Source organism: Salmo salar, chromosome 09, assembly GCF_965601325.2.
Source record: "Salmo salar chromosome 09, fSalSal1, whole genome shotgun sequence".
In the NCBI taxonomy this organism is placed as follows: Eukaryota; Metazoa; Chordata; class Actinopteri; order Salmoniformes; family Salmonidae; genus Salmo; species Salmo salar.
Window position 1 is genome coordinate 82046682 of NC_138299.1, and position 20393 is coordinate 82067074.

The 20393-nt window shown below is 41.9% G+C and overlaps 1 protein-coding gene across 2 annotated transcripts in view; it reads right to left on the reverse strand.

Annotated features, from left to right (window-relative positions):
* The window catches only part of LOC106611927 (5-hydroxytryptamine receptor 4-like), a 107057-nt gene that overhangs the window by 30120 nt on the left and 56544 nt on the right, over window positions 1-20393 (reverse strand). For both annotated transcript variants that reach the window (XM_014212600.3, XM_014212595.3), the window contains 3 exons: window positions 18980-19180; window positions 12624-12777; window positions 4712-5280 (listed from right to left, as the gene is read on the reverse strand). In XM_014212600.3, coding sequence (XP_014068075.1) covers window positions 4712-5280; window positions 12624-12777; window positions 18980-19180 — 924 coding nt within the window. The remainder of the gene's footprint in view (window positions 1-4711; window positions 5281-12623; window positions 12778-18979; window positions 19181-20393) is intronic.

Here is a 20393-nt window from a genome sequence, read left to right on the forward strand (position 1 = left end):
TCCTTCCACAACTCATTCTCTCAGGTCTATAGTGTGGTTGCCTCTCAACAGGGGGCCGGAGGCCGGGGCCCGCCGGCTTGCGCCTCTCCACAGCTGCTCCGACCGACAGACATCCCAGCATACTTCACTTCTCTGTTTATCAGCCCGAGTAACATGCTGACAGCTCCACCATTTGGAAACTGTTCCGGGGATTTATGTTCTCCCAGAGTTTCCAAGTGCCGCAGCAGAAAACAACGATTTTTTGCGGGGACATTGTGGAGAGTCTTTCATGGTCATTTATACTTTTCAATCTGGATATATTCTCAACATGTTCTGTTTACAGAGCAGACTCCCAGGGCGGAGGAGAACATTGTTAAACTACAAAGTATATGCTTTCAATTAAGGTTGTTAGCACAATCGGTCTCTCAACCCTTAGCTGTGACCCCCAAGTTCTTAAAATATATTTAGTATTATAAAACTTTAACCACTTAACTTAGAAATGCAATATATACTTGAATGTACCCACACCTGAGTTTTCTGAAATAACTTCATACAAAAACACAATCTTACGCAGTTGACTAAATATAAGTCACATATTTATGTTTTCTTATGCGTTCATGTTCAGCCCTTTTACCAGTTCAAAGAGTGGTGTCACAGGGCCCAGTCCTATGGTCTGTTTCTGAACACTTCTTATTTCTATGGCAACAAAAGGGTTGTCAGTAGTGAATGTTTTTCAAACACGCACACTTGAAGTTTCCTTCTTTTTCTGTCGAACAAGACTTGGTGTGTTTTGTCTAGATTCCAGTGTAAACTGTATTTTACAACAGGAACAGAAGAGAAAGAGTGAATTGTTAACTGACCACATCAGAGGTCCACTTGCCTGAGAGACGGAGGATGGTGCAAGTTGACGACATCATTTGAACTCTGCCTCGGTATCTCCTGATCTCTCCATTCTCCAAATGGAAACACAGCTTAATGTCACTAACAAACCATGCATAAATCCCAGCATTATCAAATCCTGCCACTAGCTAGCTGCCACTATGAATAATAAAATAAAGAAAATCCTCCAAATATTCGACATAATTGTGATTTGCTTGAGGAGTTTGTACAACGAGCAAGAGCTATATTATTTAATTTAGTCCCATGACAATATAATTACAAATATTAAAGAAAGTTTAAAGTCATTATGTCAGTTAACATATCAACTCTGTCTTTTTCCTGTTGATTAATGGTAATAACATTCATGTCGCCGTAGCAACAAAACAAACAAATCAAGTTTCAGTTTGTCTGCAGTAATATCTGCATTCGTACATTGTGCAATAAGAAGTCTCTTGTGTTGTAATATTTCAGTCAGGGAAAAACAGTTATGAACTAAATAATGACTACACTTTTAGAAAAAAGGGTTCCAAAAGCATTATTTGGCTGTCCCCATAGGAGAACCCTTTTTGGTTCCAGGTAGAACTCATGCAGGGGAGGCGGATGTCTCTGGTAGAGATCCACACATGCTGTCTAGGGTGAAAGCGTGGCGTAGGTCGGCGGTGTCTGTCGGCAAAGCGTTTCTGGGTATTAGAGGCTTCCTGCAGATGCTGATGAGTGGTCTCCCATACCCGCTCACTACGCCGAAACCAGTCGTCAACAGCTGGGACAGTACTAGGCTCCGCGTCCCAGGGAAACATGGGGGGGGGGGGGGGTTGGTAACCAAGTACACACTGAAACGGAGTAGGGTGGAGGGATGAATGCATGAGTGAGATCTGACTCAGAACATTGTTGGCGAAGGTACTTCCCTATTTCTTGGTTCAGGCATTCCGTCTGCCTGTTGGTCTGGGGATGGCACCCGGTGGAGAGGCTGAGGGCGACCCCCAGTCGGTCACAGAAGGCTTGCCACACCAGGAAGATAGTCTCTGACCGCGGGCCCCAGTTTATGTTCTCCGGAATCCCAGAAAGACAGAACACCTGCCGGAACGTACACTCAGCCAATTCCATGGCGTTAGGTAAATGAGGAAGAAGAACCAGACACATTTTTGAAAACGGTCTACTATGACAAGGATGGTGGTGTTACCAGAGGATTCAAGAAGGTCTGTGATGAAATCAACAGCTATGTGGGACCAGGGTCTGTGAGGGATTGGCCAAGGTTGAAGCTTACCGGAAGGGAGATGACAAGGGCTTTTGGTTTGGGCGCAGACTGGACAGGAGAGTACATAATCCCCTAACATCGGATGCCAGTGAGGACCACCAGAACTTACAGGCTAGAAGTTCGGTGGTTCGTGTAATGCCTGGATGTCCTGACCCCAAGGACGTGTGACACCATTGCATCAGTTGGGGTCTAACAGCTGCTGGTACGTAACTCCTCCCAGCTGGGGTCTCAGGAGGAGCCGGGTCTGAGGTTAGGGCTTCTTGTATGGCAGAGTGAACCTCCCACTGTACCAGTCCCATAATGCAAGAGGAAGGAAGAATGGGTGTAGGGTCTGAGTTACTGGTCGGAAGGTCAAACTGGTGGTAGAGAGCATCAGCTTGTACGTTTTTCTTTCCAAGGATGTAAGTAACATGAAATGGAAGTGTGTGAAGAAGAGAGCCCAGCAGGCTTGTCTCGAGTTTAACCTCTTGGCCCCTCTGATATATTCCAGATTACGATGATCTGTTAGGACGAGAAAGGGATGTTGTGCGCCCTCCAACAAGTGGCGCCACTCCTCAATGGCCAGCTTAATAGCCAGGTGTTCTGTTCCCCACATCGTAATTCCTCTCAGCGGAGGATAACTTCCTGGAGAAGAAGGCACAGGGATGTGATTTGGGGTGTTCCCACCCGCTGAGAGACTATGACTCCTACTCCTACTTCGGAGGCATCCACCTCCAGGGTGAAAGGAAAGGTCGCATCAGGTTGGCAAAGGACAGGAGCTGAGGTGAAGAGGCGTTTTCAAGTTGTTGAAAGCAGTCAAGGTGGTATCAGTCCATTGAAGGGTCCGGGTCTTTTGGCTGGTAAGGGCAGTGAGGGAAGCGGCAGTAGAATTGAAGTTCCGAATGAACCGGTGATAGTAGTTGGAGAACCCAATGAAACGTTCCTTGACGGTGGTGGGTTTGTGCCCGTTACTGACGGCGGTGACTTTGGTCTCATCCATGCTGACCCCTGCAGGTGTCAGTATGAAACCGCTGGTGCTGGTGACACTGACATCCCATCTGGTTTGCACTTAGTGGGACTATCATTTGTTTTTCAACAGGACAATGAGACAAAATACCTCCCAGGTTGTATAAGAGCTATTTGACAAAGAAGGAGAGTGATGGAGTGCTGCATCAGATGACCTGGCCTCAACAATCACCCGACCTCAACCCAATTGAGATGGTTTGGGATGAGTTGAACCACATAGTGAAGGAAAAGCAGCCAACAAGTGCTCAGCATATGTGGGAACTCCTTCAAGAATGTTGGAAAAGCAGTCCAGTTGAAGCTGGTTGAGAGAATGCCAAGAGTGTGCTAAAACTGTCATCAAGGCAAAGGGTGGCTACTTTGAAGAATCTCAAATATAATGTAAATATATATATATATATATTGTTGTTACTACTTGATTCCATATGTGTTATTTTATAGTTGTGATGTCTTCACTTTTATTATACAATGTACAAAATAATAAACATAAAGAGAAACCTTTGAATGAGTAGGTGTGTCCAAACTTTTGACTGGTACTGTACATCAGGTCCAATGTCTAGTGACCCTATAATAGCCATGTAACATACATCAGGTCTCTCCTCTAGTGACCCTATAATAGCCATCTAACATACATCAGGTCTAACCTCTAGTGACCCTATAATAGCCATGTAACATACATCAGGTCTCTCCTCTAGTGACCCTATAATAGCCATGTAACATACATCAGGTCCAACCTCTAGTGACCCTATAATAGCCATGTAACATACATCAGGTCTAACCTCTAGTGACCCTATAATAGCCATGTAACATACATCAGGTCTAACCTCTAGTGACCCTATAATAGCCATGTAACATACATCAGGTCTCTCCTCTAGTGACCCTATAATAGCCATGTAACATACATCAGGTCCAACCTCTAGTGACCCTATAATAGCCATGTAACATACATCAGGTCCAACCTCTAGTGACCCTATAATAGCCATGTAACATACATCAGGTCTCTCCTCTAGTGACCCTATAATAGCCATGTAACATACATCAGGTCTAACCTCTAGTGACCCTATAATAGCCATGTAACATACATCAGGTCCAACCTCTAGTGACCCTATAATAGCCATGTAACATACATCAGGTCTCTCCTCTAGAACAGCCAAGGGGATACATTAATTATCCACCGAGTGGACAGAGCAATACAGTTTTATTCCATTATAGTCTGAGAATTCTAAAATTGGACAGTTGGGTGGGTGGCTGAAATGTAATAAGCCGGCTGCTTGATGTACTACTGCAAGTCTCTAGCTCACCAAGTCTCACAGCAAAGCAAACAGCCTTTTGTAGATGGTCATCTGTGTAAACTAATATGTCTCATCAGTCCTCAGATCCAGGAACATGGTGGGAATGTTATGGCAGCTGCATGCTGGTCATGTAGGCTACAGTTCATCCACATGGACTCGATCCATGTCTCCCCTGCCTAAGAACCCATTCAATATATTAATAATAAAATCTCAAGCTGCTGCCAACACCATCTGAAGACTATCTGTGGGCTGTAGAGAGTTAGTGAAGGGCTCTCAGGTAGGTGAGGAGGGAGTAGACACTTACTTGAGCACATGGGTGGAGCCGTTTATCTGTGTGGCTGAGCAGGGGGGCCCCGGCCCCAGTATGGATGGCCGCCTGGCGCTGTAACGCTTTCTCCCACAGCAGAGGATGATGAGGAAGGCACGGCGGAAGGACTTGTTCAGGAAGGCATAGAGAATGGGATTAAGCATGGAGTTAATGTAGCCCAGCCACAGGCATGCTGCCCACAGCTGGTCCGGCACTGTGTAGTTTATAAAGGGGTCCACCACGTTGGTGATGAAAAAAGGGGCCCAGCACAGGCAGAAACAGCCCATGATGATGCACAGAGTCTTGGCCGCTTTGGTCTCTGTACGCATGCGGTGGTTGCGCTGGTGGTCGGCGCTGTCTGCCGAGGCGGCCCCCGCCCGTTGCAGCATACTGATTTGGCGTGCGTGCTCCCGTGCAGTCACATAGATGCGCTGGTAGGCCAGCACCATCAACCCCAGTGGAATGTAGAAGGCCACCACGGAACACGTCAGAGCGTACGGCTTGTTGACCATGAAGACACACGCCGTCGAGTTGGCCACGTCACTGCTGAACTTCCGTGCCTCTATCTACCAAGGGGTTGAGATGTGGTAACACCACCACCACAACCACAGAGACACACAGACACACACAGAGGCACACAGACACACACACGCACAGAAACACATCACAGAAGAAAAAAAACATATGGTTAATGTGTCAGGTCATGAAACATTAGTTTCACGGACACAGAACAGTAATCATTCAGAGAATAAGTATATGACATGGCAAGTTGATATGAATCAGGTCAATACAGTTCAGTGAAAAATGTTGTCAATTAATTATGTCTAAGGTAAGAGGACTGAGCTTGTCAGGGTTTTCTACCATTTACTATGGAGTCCTGTAGGCTCCTGTTCATCAAGTGGATTTTCTAAACACTTAAACGTATCTAGGAGAGCAATGATGAATGGTGCACAAACCAAACTTCCATCAATGCTATTTCCTGAAAGTAGCGACTAGGTCCAGAGTGGGGAAGATGAGGGCTTTGAAACAGATCATTAATCACTGTCCTCCACCGGCACACTGCCAGAACCTCTGGCCACCTCAGGTCATACCTGTCTCTACTCTGGAGAAAATAAATTACTCCACTCTACTACTGATAAGGTATGAGCACTGCATATATACAGTACGCACTGCGTATGACTGCCCTGCTAATGTGCCTTGCTGGATCTTGTAAACTATCGAAAGTAGACCCATAACTGATCCAAATGTTTCTCTAATCAAACATGTATTCAAATCACCGGGCTTTTGAACGATTATTCAAATAGGTGTTTGGCAGAAAATCTAATTCTTTATTTAATTCTTTATCTAATTCTTTAAGGCTCCCTTTGTTATTTCATTTCAAAATAAAATGCTTGTTTGTATTTAAAGGAATACTCAGCGATATGATGTAGATGCAGAAAGTTAACATCATAGTGGGTCAATTTCCACAACAACTAAGAGCGTTGAAGCATGAGGCTCAACTCCTCTGCTGTTTTGGTTCCCTGGCTCGTGCACATGCGCTGATACTGTGTGTGACTGTGTGAGAGTGAAGTCTTGCATCTCACGCATCTCAATATCTGCGGTGCTGCTCGTGGCAACGTAATTTCACCGAGTCCCTCTTTCAAAGGCATGAATGACTCGTATGACATGAATGAACGATTGATTGATTATATTGAATTAGGCTAAATTATGTTAAGACAGATAAAACAGGACACGCCCTCAGCTCGATGGTGAATAGAGTATGTAAGACTACTACTTGAGTCAAGACCAAATAAATACACTTGATTTAGGCTACATTATTGCATGCTACAGTTTTTTTATCACTTTGGTGCAATGTTCACAACTGTGTAGTACATGTTCACAACTATGTGGTAGATGTTCACAACTGTGTGGTACATGTTCACAACTATGTGGTACATGTTCACAACTATGTGGTACATGTTCACAACTGCGTGGTACATGCTCACAAATATATGTTCACAACTATGTGGTACATGTTCACAACTATGTGGTACATGTTCACAACTGTGTGGTACATGTTCACAACTATGTGGTACATGTTCACAACTGTGTGGTACATGTTCACAACTATGTGGTACATGTTCACAACCATGTGGTACATGTTCACAACCATGTGGTACATGTTCACAACTATGTGGTACATGTTCACAACTGTGTGGTAGATGTTCACAACTGTGTGGTACATGTTCACAACTGTGTGGTACATGTTCACAACTATGTGGTACATGTTCACAACTATGTGGTACATGTTCACAACTGCGTGGTACATGTTCACAACTGTGTGGTACATGTTCACAACTGTGGGGTACATGTTCACAACTATGTGGTACATGTTCACAACTGTGTGGTACATGTTCACAAATATATGTTCACAACTATGTGGTACAAGTTCACAACTATGTGGTACATGTTCACAACTGTGTGGTACATGTTCACAACTATGTGGTACATGTTCACAACTATGTGGTACATGTTCACACCTGTGTGGTACATGTTCACAACTATGTGGTACATGTTCACAACCATGTGGTACATGTTCACAACTATGTGGTACATGTTCACAACTATGTGGTACATTTTAACAACTCTTAGTGCACAACTCAAAACAGATCATCCAAGGGGCTGTTGTAAAAACTCTAAGCACATCAAATCCAATTTTATTTGTCACATGCGCCAAATACAACAGGTGTAGAACTTACAGTGAAGTGCTTACTTACAAGCCCTTAACTTCATCAAAGCGTGCCCGTAGTAAACTGCCTGCTACTCAGGCCCAGAAGATAGGATATGCATATTATTAGTAGATTTGGATAGAAAACACTCTGAAGTTTCTAAAACTGTTTGAATGATGTCTGTGAGTATAACAGAACTCATATGGCAGGCAAAAACCTGAGAAAAAATCCAACCAGGAAGTCGGGAAATCTGAGGTTTGTAGTTTTTCAAGTGATTGACTATCTAATACACAGTGTCTGTGGGGTCATTTTGCACTTCCTAAGTCTTCCACTAGATGTCAACAGTCTTTAGAATGTTGTTTCATGCTTCTACTGTGAATGGGGAGAGAATAAGAGCCATTGGAATCAGATGACTGAGAAAATGACATGACCTCAGATAGGCGCACGTTAGGTGTGTTCCTTTTCATTTCTGAAGACAATGGAATTGTCCGGTTGGAATATTATCGAAGATTTATGATAAAAACATCCTAAAGATTGATGTTATACATCGTTTGACATGTTTCTACGAACTGTAATATAACTTTTTGGACTTTCCGTCTGAACTGACTGCGCGAGCATAGTGCATTTGGAATGCTGGACTGAACGCGTCGAAATACCTCCTTTTTGTTTGCGCGTTCAGTCCAGCATTCCAAATGCACTATGCTCGCGCAGTCAGTGGACTTTATCGAAACAAAACAAACATTTATTGTGGAACTGGGATTCCTGGGAGTGCATTCCGATGAAGATCATCAAAGGTAAGTGAATATTTATAACGTTATTTGTGACTTCTGTTGACTCCAAAATGGCGGGTATCTGTATGGCTTCTTTTGGTGTCTGAGCGCTGTACTCAGATTATTGCAAAGTTTGCTTTTGCCGTAAAACTTTTTTGAAATCTGAAATCTAATTACTTTTGACGATTGCATAGATTACATTTTAGATTACATGTAGTTACATTTTAGAGGTTTAAAAATACATTTTACTATTGTGTCCTGTAATACTTAATTTAAAGTGAGACGCCTTCGGTCATTTATAACACATCCAAAAATGTCTTTATGGATGTGACCAACTGCCTTGATAAAGTACAATTTGAAATTGTGTTTTTTACATTGGATAAAAGCAGAGACACAGAGCTACAAAATAGTATAACATACACTGCATTTGAGGAACAATGGGAAAGTAATTACACTTTGAAAGTTGATGAACTAGTAACCTCACTTTTGAGAAAATGGCCTTCACCTGTTTTGGTGCCTACTGGAGAGCTCTTCTTTGTCTACACCCATTCAGCATCATTCACACCCTCTTAAGATTTAGCCCCACCCATGTCTTTAAGGTTTGAGCCTAGCATTCTGCCCTAACAACAGTACTCAATCACCCAAGCTAACTGGCTAAAGTTGGCTAGCTTGCTAGCTACTTACAGACACAAATGAACAAACAGCTCACTGACCATTTTCATCGCCCTAGCAGAGCTGGTTAGGCTGTTTTTATGTTATCTAGAGCGTTGGTGACTAACTGTGCTGCTGGCAACAATTTGCTATTTTTTGCCAACATTTACTGACACCGGGCATATCCAACGCGTGTTGAGCGTTCATAAATTTGTCTGTAATTCTGCACTCTGGCACACTCAGATGAGAATGCTCTGAAATCGGAGTAGATAGCTAGAGCAAATTTACCAGCTACAGTACGTCTACCAACAGTTGTCGCAGTGACATTCTATTGAAATGGTTACTTGAATAGTGGAGTCTTTTGTTAAGACATGTAGCTAGCTAGCTAAACAATGAACCATAATCCCAACTCATGACGTTACTACCCTGCATGAATCTGCAGGTAGCTAACCAACCATGTTCAATGTTAGCTAGCAAAGCAAATGGCTTTGAGATACGAATAATAAGATCATACATGTAACATTAGCTGGCGAGCCAGTTATCTAGATCTACAACGCAATGTATATTTTTAAAAAGCTGCGTTAGAAAGTATTACCAATACATACTGACCAGCTTAAATAGACAGAAGCGTGCTATACCGCAGACCAATCCGAACTCATCTCTCGGCATGTCCAGCGCATTCATTATCTTAGCTTATCATGGGTAGCGGAAAAGGTTTTTCTGTGGCTAAACCAACTAGGCTCCTAATTTAACCATTTTATTTTTATTTACAGATGGCATACAAGTTTGTTATTAAGGCACATGAAAGTTCATATGTTCCAGAAGGCATTTCTGCCCAAAAACTTATTTTAATAATAATAATTTAAAAAATTAAGTTCAAAGGGATCTCCTGTAAAGTAGTGACCCGCATCATACTCCTAGTTTCCTGAAATGAGTCACATATGACAGTGTAATTACTATAAGGTCAGACACCTTTGGTCATTCATAACACATACATAAAGGATTAATGATGTAAATACAAACGTATTAACACTAAAACAGCTAAAACAAATAAACATTAAAGACATGTTTAAACCATACATTTCCTTTATTTTTTAAATTTTATTTTTACTATACATTAACTTTAAAAAAGTCCAGCAATGCAATTACATTGAACATTACACAGGACTGTGAATCGTGTAGCTTGTCCCTGAGCTGGCGGACGAATGGTTCTTGTCTGTCTTGGTTGGTTCTAACCTTAAAAGTAACAACAAAGAAAGTTAGCAGGTCTGTTAGGAAATGCCTTTGTCACACCATCTGGATAAGGGCATTTCTGTGCTGTGCCAGAAACTCTAAATGGGGAGATGGGAAACTCTATTTAATTTGTATTATTATATTCCTCTTTCATTTAAAAATCTCATGAAATGACTATGATACGTGGATGCATGTAAATTGATTTTTATTTAGCGGAGTCTGCTAGCTAGCTACATTTCAGATAGCTAGCAATTGCTGTGAAGTCACCGAAATTATTTGAAATAACGACTGAGGTTGCTTAATCTAAGTCAACACTTTACAACAAACAAATTTCAATTACCACAAATAAAGGTTAACTTACTTGTTTTTCGCTGTCCGGTTGGCACCACAATTGGCCATTTGATTTGCGAACGCATCACATGATCAGCGTCTCGTCAGCAACACAAAAAAAGTACTTCTGGGTCGCGGAATTTCGGAAACTTTCTAAATAAAAATCCCCCACGCAATAGTAGAAAAGTGTCAACAACCTGTATGATAAATGAAAAATAATTCTCTAAATATTAACAATTCATATTTGTTCATATTTAAGGGACCTTAAAATTAGGGGTTTAAAGCATGTTCCAAGGTCATATAAATGCCCCAATGCGAATTACTGTATTTGGAATACATATTGGCTTCTAGAGCAAAAACTATTCTGGGTGCCGCTATAAAACTATTATAGGGAATACTCAGTAGGGTCTGTAGAATGTATATATGGTGTCATTTCATGGGGCTCTGAATAATATGGAGTGTTGCTGGACTTACACTCAAATTCAAATCATTGTATATGGAATACAATAATCACCACATGTCCTCTTACTGTGCTACAGAAAAACCTCTAACCAAACAACATTGAGGGCATGTGCACTGAATTAAACAGCAACTACACTGAACAGACATCAAAAGTCGTCCCCTGATGTGGTTTAAGTATTGTTGTGAACATGGAAAATCTTTATGAACCCTTTATAAAGCATGTCATATGGTTACAGATCATTTGTAACACAATTATGTATTGTTTATGAAGGCTTTATGAACGCTTTATAAAGCCTTTATAATCTGCTCGTCAATTTAAAGCCGACCAATTATAGATGCATATTGGTTTATCTACTACAGATTTTGAGAACTACATAATGAAAATGTATGTCTGTAAAGTAGAAACATATAAAGTACGATATATACTGTAATGTACTATTATGATTAAATAAAATCCTTTGATATTGACAAGATCAGAGATGTGCTGTATTCAAAAATTTGAATCAAAGTTTATTGGTCGCACGAACATTAGCAGATGTTACAGCAGGTGCAGCGAGTAATTATTTTTTGGGGGGGGTGATCCGAGGGTCTTCAAAAGGGGGTAGGATGCCAATCCCTGATATAAACACTCAACAATGGACAAAATAATATGATTATTAAATAAAATAAAATAAATAAAATATGACATAACCTCCTATCTTCTGGAGTCAAATCACAGTTCATACCTGAAAAGTATTATTAGAAAGAGAGATACTATGTCCTCCATTTAAACAAATCTAACAAAAACAGTTTTTCAGGGTCTGTGTTGTTCTGTTTTTAAATATATTCATCCCATTCCCTAGTTCATGATTATGATAGACATAGACAGGGTTACCCCATCTCTACCAATACTTTTCATTACATCACCCTCTCCCCCAGTCCATTTGTTTTGGGTTGGTACATAGTAGAATTGGGTCTGACATTTCGATGCAGACTCCCTGTTGTTTCATTTGAGCATCATCATCACACAGTATCAGTCAGCCAATGCCTTTCATTGAGCTTTCACTTCTAGCCATTGTTTTCATATGAGCAGCAGCGGGAGGTGGGCTTTACTGCTTCAACCATTGTTTTCATATGAGCAGCAGTTGGAGGTGGGCTTTACTGCTTCAACCATTGTTTTCATATGAGCAGCAGTTGGAGGTGGGCTATACTGCTTCAACCATTGTTTTCATATGAGCATCAGTGGGAGGTGGGCTTTACTGCTTCAACCATTGTTTTCATATGAGCATCAGTGGGAGGTGGGCTTTACTGCTTCAACCATTGTTTTCATATGAGCATCAGTGGGAGGTGGGCTTTACTGCTTCAACCATTGTTTTCATATGAGCATCAGCCGGAGGTGGGCTTTACTGCTTCAACCATTGTTTTCATATAAGCAGCAGCCGGAGGTGGGCTTTACTGCTTCAACCATTGTTTTCATATAAGCAGCAGCCGGAGGTGGGCCTTACTGCTTCAGTATCATATCCTAGACACAGATTCAATCTCAGTCTGCTGGGAGGTGATCCTCTGAAACAGGTAGCATGTGCCCTATAGCACATGGAACAGATCTACACTAAAACCCTTTTGGTTGTGTGAAGGTGTCATTGACACCATATGGAATTAGTTACAATATAGGTAGCACAGTCAAAACAACACGTTTAATTTGACCTTGTTTTACTGCATGGTTTGTCAAATATTCGCAGTGTATACACATAAAAACAGAAAATAGTATTAACTCACCAAATGGTCTATTCCAATACTGTTCCATCCTTGCATAATGGGTAGGAAGGATATAAAGGTGGGGATTACCCAGCATCCTCCTAACATTAGAGCCACTCTCAGTGATGTCATCTTCTTCCTGTAGACGAGCGGCTGGCAGCAGATGGCATAGTACCTAGAGAAGAAGAGGATACACTTCTAAGGAAGATTCCATAGAGGAAATAGATATGATTATATTTAATGCAAGCTTTTCTTTCAGTGGACAAAATCCGGGTCAACAAGTGTATCTTGCACGTGAAATTGACACCTTGTTAAAACCACATGATCCTTGTGAGAAACACAGATAAAAGGTATATTTGTGATGTCAAAGGGTTTGATGTTGCTATCTGAGATCTTTTTAAAGCTGTGTTTATCATGTTCAGAGCGTAGCTGAGAGATTTGCTTAATCTTGGACATTTTCGACATCACACATCTCTACCTCTTTTCCGGGAAAGTGATATTAGAGTGTACTTTTCATGATCATTAAATTATTTACAATGGGCAAAAAAATCCCTGAAATGGCGTCAGTCACAAATTGCTACTTGACTTGGCTGAACCCTCTGTCTGTGGAGCTTGAGAGGTTAATGTCCCAGAGGCCTCACTTGACTTGCTCTTCCTCTTTCAGGGACTTCAGGTTACTATGGCAACGTGAACACACAGCAACCAGGTCGAAGCTCTCATTGTCGACGGGATTGCTTTCTGAGTGGTATTTAACTGATCGTTGACGTTTGACAGTTCAATTAATTCCTATTCCACTAAACAAAAAAACCTTGATATCGATCATTTCTTGCGTACGTCGACACCATTTCACTGTGTAAAATGACACAGGCAATCCTCCACAATGGATGGGGATTAGCTGAAACATCACATGAATAGTCAACAGGATTACAGCGGTGGCTGCCCGGTGGTGGGTATTGGGCCCCAGGTTGTCATGTCAGCTTTGATACACAATGGTTATAAAGTTGTAAACCTCTCCCTCTCTGCATAGCCTGGTCTCAGCTCTGTTCTGTCTTGCCAACTCCTAAGATCGTTGTCAAAGGGAGAAGACTACTTTCCCTCTCTTCCAGAACGGACCTCACCAATGTAGTCGCTTGCCCCTGGCCTCGGTGTTACATTCCTGGAATGGGTTCATCACACCGTGATTTCTCATGGCAAGACTGGGGCTGCCTGCTGTAGCCCATTGCAGCCTGTATCACTTTGCCACAGCACTGCCCACTGCAGCCCATTTCAGCCTGTATCACTGTGCCACATCACTGCCCACTGCAGTCCATTTCAGCCTGTAACACTGTGCCACATCACTGCAGTCCATTTCAGCCTGTATCACTGTGCCACAGCACTGCCCACTGCAGCCCATTTCAGCCTGTATCATTGTGCCACAGCCCATTGCAGCACATTGCAGCCTGTATCACTGTGTCACAGCCCACTGCAGCCTGTATCACTGTGCCACAGCCCATTGCCGCACATTGCAGCCTGTATCACTGTGGCACAGCCCATTGCACCCTGTATCACTGTACCACAGCCCATTGCAGTCTGTATCACTGTACCACAGCCCATTGCACCCTGTATCACTGTACCACAGCCCATTACAGTCTGTATCACTGTACCACAGCCCATTGCACCCTGTATCACTGTACCACAGCCCATTGCACCCTGTATCACTGTACCACAGCCCATTGCAGTCTGTATCACTGTACCACAGCCCATTGCACCCTGTATCACTGTACCACAGCCCATTGCAGTCTGTATCACTGTACCACAGCCCATTGCAGTCTGTATCACTGTACCACAGCCCATTGCACCCTGTATCACTGTACCACAGCCCATTGCAGTCTGTATCACTGTACCACAGCCCATTGCACCCTGTATCACTGTACCACAGCCCATTGCAGTCTGTATCACTGTACCACAGCCCATTGCACCCTGTATCACTGTACCACAGCCCATTGCAGTCTGTATCACTGTACCACAGCCCATTGCACCCTGTATCACTGTACCACAGCCCATTGCACCCTGTATCACTGTACCACAGCCCATTGCAGTCTGTATCACTATGCCACAGCACCACAGCCCACCATGTCTTCAAGGCACTATGCTTACTCTCTCTGTCACCCTTCATGACTCAGAGACATGTTAGTGAGGGCATTTCATATTTCATTGCAGGTCAACTGAAATGGAGCCACCAACTGTTAACAACATCAATAAATAAGAAGACTACCTGATTGGTCGGACTGCTGCACAAAGCTGACACATCAGAAAGAAAATAGTCCCAGGCCAGTTTACCAACTTCAGAGAGGCATCTTCCATCAGTTTTGTACTCAGGTTTTCAGAAGACGAGGATGTCTTGTAAGCCTGCCCTGTATCGCTTGAGTAATGAGTGTATTATGGCTCTGAAACAGCATGACTTCATTAATAACATGTTTGTGAGTCTAGGTTAGATGGAGCATGGTTGTGTACGTGTACTGTGCCGCTTCTTGTCTCACCTAGCCAAAACCGAGCCTGTCTGTCAGAAGGCCAGAAGCACAGCAGCCGTGTGGTTTGTTGACACCAGGCCAACCTTCTACATCTGTTCACCTGGCTTATTAAGCTAACTTTGGCCACCAATAGCTACTTAAAGAACGTACAGCAGAGCCTCAATGGAAAACAGATGGATCAACAAACCAGGCACTTAAACTTCAATTCCATGTGATCCAGAATTCTGCTGTTAGTAAATCGGATTTAAGAGTTTTAACAATCCATCATTCATTTGAAATGTTCCTTCTGGTCTTACGCTGGAAAAGGCCCACTGGACAGAAACTGGTTGAATCAATGTTACTTAGACGTCATTTCAACCCATCAAAATCTATGTGATGATGTTGAATTAACTGAATGGATTTGCAAAAAGTCATCAATGTAAGGCATTTAGTATTTTTTTCACCCAACTTTTAACCTAAATCCAATGACATGGTGAAATGATTTGTTGAATTTACATTGAATTCACATTTTACATTGAATTCACAACTCAACCAAATGTAAATCAAAACTAGAAGTTGAACTGACGTCTGTGCCCAGTGGGGGGGCATTATAGGAACTTGTGTAAAACTCAATTCCAAGCTTTGCTGGCACCGCACAAATGTACATTATAGAGAAATTAACCTGAAGGCAAATGAAAAGCAGACATCTGTGCTGTAAGAGCAGAGACCAAAACGTTAACTACGAACACTTTATTTCAACCCTCTTCTATGAGAAACAGATTGTCCATTCAGGGTCACTGTGCATTCTTTCCCTTTTTAAATACACCACTCTTAGAAAAACAGTACTGCTCATCTTGCCTTTCTATTGATCTGGTACAGAGATACAGTATTTACTGGAAGACCGCTCCGTTAAGAACGCACATTAGTCTTTCTACATTCTTAGATAAAAAGGTGCTATCTAGAAAAAAAAAGGGTTCTACCTGGAACCAAAAAGGGTTCCCCTATGGGGACAGCCGAAGAACCCTTTTGGTACCCTTTTTTCTAGGAGTGTAGCACTCACTGTAGCTATTTTGAATCCTTTTAGTTGGTATTCCCTCACAGACAAATGAACGGCTGTATGTCCTGAAGCTTTTCTCTTTCTTCTCTTGGCCAATGTCAAGGCCTTACTGTCACAGTATTATGTGGTACCAGAAAGACTAGGTATCGATAATAAAGTACAATGTATATTGGTTTTTAGGAGGAACAATACAATTTGCATGTTCAAAAAGTAATGCTACACAGCCAATCTCTGAAAAATGACTGATTCTTCATCTTGTCAAAGATGCATTACGATGGCAGCCCCCATGTACTTACCACAAATTCCTGGTTTTGCTAAGTTTGCTGTATTATACATTGCTCTCCATTACTCTTTTGGCATTATTGGCATTAGCACAGTATACATGATCCAATTCTAGCTCCAAGAAGCTGGCAATTTGAAAAAATGTAAAAGTAGCTTGTGCTGATTTACTGGCACATTGAAGCATGTTGCACGCCGTCAGTGGATAGCGGTAAAACAATGACCTCATATCTGGATTTTGCCATCTTTATGCACGATCGCCATTGTTCTAGAAAGAGTATGGCTGCCTGTGCAAAAACGCGAGACTAATAGTATACAGTGAAGCACAGAGAGCAGGGATGTGTGAACTGATAACAGTCATCGACTATTCAACTGCAAGACCCCAAATCATTTGGTGGCTCACTGAAATTCCTATACAAAAAAAAACACAACAAGAAGGACAAGAAGACCATTTGGAGAACAACACACTGACTCCAACCTACAGTAAACACACCACACTTTCTAAAACACCAATAAATAGAATTTGAACATTTAAAGTTTGAGGGGCAGAATGGAAACATGAGATGACAGAGCCATTTGGATTCAGGGCAGTCCATGTTTTACACCATTGACATAGCTAAAATTGTTTTATGCACTTACTAAGTGACTGCCCAAAGGACTGGCAGGCGAGAGACCATTTCTGTTGCATGTTTCTTCCTCATTGTAAACACTTGCAATGGTAAATGGGTTGTGAAATAGCCAAAAATGAGCCTATTGCAAGATTCATGATTGTAATAACTGTCTGCTAGCGGTTGTAGCTCACTGGAATTTCTAGTGCCTGACGCACGCAACTATTAATCCACACACTGGAGTTGTGTAATGTACAGGAAAACGTACTTCCCTTCACTGGGCATTGAGGAACGAAACAATGAATAAATGGAACATATCAGCATTCATTCGTAAATAATAAAATCCAATTTTCACCTTAAACACAATACTTTTTCATATACACTCCTATCTCTAGGGAATGGTGTTGTCTCTAGGGAATGGTGTGGCTCTCCCAAAAATATGTAGAATGGGACGGCAAAATTCCATCTTCCATTAACATTAATGAAGAGTTATCAGTGGTTTAAACGAACAATTAATTGAAGAGCTGTCAGTGGTTTAAACTTAAAACACTTCTCTTCTCTGGGCTAAGGGGAGAGGTGGAGAGACAAAAATAAGAGAGGGAGAGAGACAGAGGAAAAGGCTAAATCCTCTCTTTTCTTTCTCTCTTCTCTCTCCATCCTACTGTCTGACCCTATGACCCCGGTAAGAACCATTCATATTGTAACATTGCTTTCATAATAATAACTGCAGGGGACAGAGTGACGCAATCCTATCTATCGCTGCACTCAGAGCTCAGCTGTCGTAATCCGGCCCCCTCTGTTGATAGAATTCACTAATACTTAGCTCAGCATGGAAAGCACTTTGAACAAACTAGCTACTCTGCAATGCAGTGGAAGTCATGCATCCTATAGTTGTGTATGGTTAGAATCCTGAAAAGCCAATTTATACTTGATCCGGGGGTGGTGTCAGAGGCTCCATATGTAGGGTGTGACCAATTGTGGAGCCTCCGGAGGCATGCAGAGGCCAATTTGAGTTCTGTACTACATTGTAGCGTCCACACAAATGTTGTAACAATGTGGAGGGCTCTGTATGGCTTCGCATTGACATGATTGGTTGAAAGTAGGTGGGGGCGGGATGTCCTGAATAAACACAAACTCACTTCCTTGACAAATTCCTTGACAACTTCCTTCACAACAGCTCTGCTCAACAGCTGTGCACTGCTCCTTGAAGCACAAGAAGTATGAATGCCCTGACTTCTGCAAAGACGTATCACTGTAAATGCTGCACGGCCAACGCAGACGTCAGATTGACCATGCAGCTATTACGCTGACATGTTATCCACCATTTGACGTAAAGCCATGATTTTCCCAGTAGCTTTTTACAACACATATTTATGCATTGATTAATATAATAATGCATATTATTCCTGTAATTCTTTAAAAGCATTCTCTCTTCGTTTCCCATTCGCTTTCTTCATCAGACTCATTCATCATTTTAATGTGGTCAATAAGGATGATAATTAAAGAGGGTCTTCACTACAGAGGATTTGTCATCTAAATAATTTATGGCGGGCACATTGTGTCTCTCCACAGTGCAGCCAGTCAGTTACTAGTGCTACTTACACACTCTGCACAAGTTTTGCTCTCCATCCACATCATTGAATAAAACTACAATTTCGTCTTTTGCACCAAGACAAGACCAAGAACACACTGGTCTGGTGGGAGAGCTGAGGCATTGGGAAACTGGAACATGTAGGGAGGTGTTCGTATATGAGCCCAGCAGACGTATTATGTTATCATAAAGCTGGTCTCATACAAGTGCCATCATAAATCAGTTAATTAAATAGCATGTTAAAATGTGTTGATAGGTTGAGAGTGTTAGTATGATATTGAATACTATATCTACTGACTAAATGTTGACTGGAAGTATCTTTCCAAGCCAGGTTTTTCAGCAGTGGTGCTTACCTGTCCAAGGCTATGCAACACAGGTGTAATATGGAGGCTGTTGTCAACAGTACATCTAGAGATGTCCGGACCAGGCAGAAGGTTTCTCCATAAATCCAGTTCTGGTGGATCAGCTCGATGGCACCAAACGGCATCACCAGCACCGACACCATCAGGTCTGCAAAGGCCAGCGATACTATGAAGTAATTGGTCTTGATTTTTCTGGGGGAGAAGTGGAATGAGAAGTATCTTATTGACTATATATCTAAATATGATTGCCATTGTTCACTTGAATCATAGGTGTATCATGTGGTAGAATGTATCGTCGCTGTTGGATGTAAACCTCCTAACTCTACTTTTGCCAAAAATACAGACGTAGGCTATATGAAAGCAGTAACCCCTCAATGTACTCTGAACATTTCATGACTATAGGACCAAAAACGTTTGTTCAAAATACTGTAGCTTTTGAAGTTTCGTAATTGTATGTTCATTAATGGAAAAATTTGGCATTTTTATCTATTTCCTGAAAGGTTTCTGTTTTGGAGATGAGATGGTGACAGTATGTTAGAGGCATACTGTGAAAAAAAAATGAAATAATTCAGAACACACTGAAGAGAGCATACTGTCGACTAGTGGTAAATGCACATAAACATACCATTTTATAGGCATGTCAGAGTCTGTACTGTGGTATGTACTAAACAACAACCATTTCTGAAGGACCTGTTACCCATGACAACATATTCACCATATTTAGCTAATGGAACAGTACTGTATAAGCATTCACTGTAAACACTTTAAATCGCCACCTTGCAGTAAATATTTGTGATAACTGTATGAGACTGAGGAAAAGGCATAAGGACAGATAGAGAGAGACTCAGGGAGCGAAATATATGAAATAAGAATAGGTGAGAAGGAGAGAAAAGAGAGAGAGAAGAGGGAGGGAGGGAGGGAGGGAGAGAGAGTGGGAGAGAATCAGAGAGAGAGAGAGAGAGAGAGAGAGAGCGAGAATGAGAGAATCATTGATGTAGAGCCACCGGGTGAGCCTCTGGTGTGGTGGCGTCCCCCCTCTCAGTCTATTTGATATAGACCAGAGCCATGGGCCGTTAATGACTAATACAACTCTGGGTGAGGCAACCGCTCAGAGCCCGCTCAGCTAAAAATAACTGACTGAGAACAGCTAACGGCTGTCGAATCAAATCACGTTGTCATTTCACGAAAACATGCAATAAAAGTTGTTTAACAGCTGTCTGTTAACAACATGCTTTCATGTTGATCAGAACATATAAAACATGACTCCACTGGCTTTGACTCAAAACTGGATGGACTATCGAATGAATGGAAGATCATGTTTGCATTGACGCGAAGGAATTAAATTAATCTGAAATTTGAAACATTAAAAGCTATATCATCTTGTCAAAGGGAGGGTAAATTACTG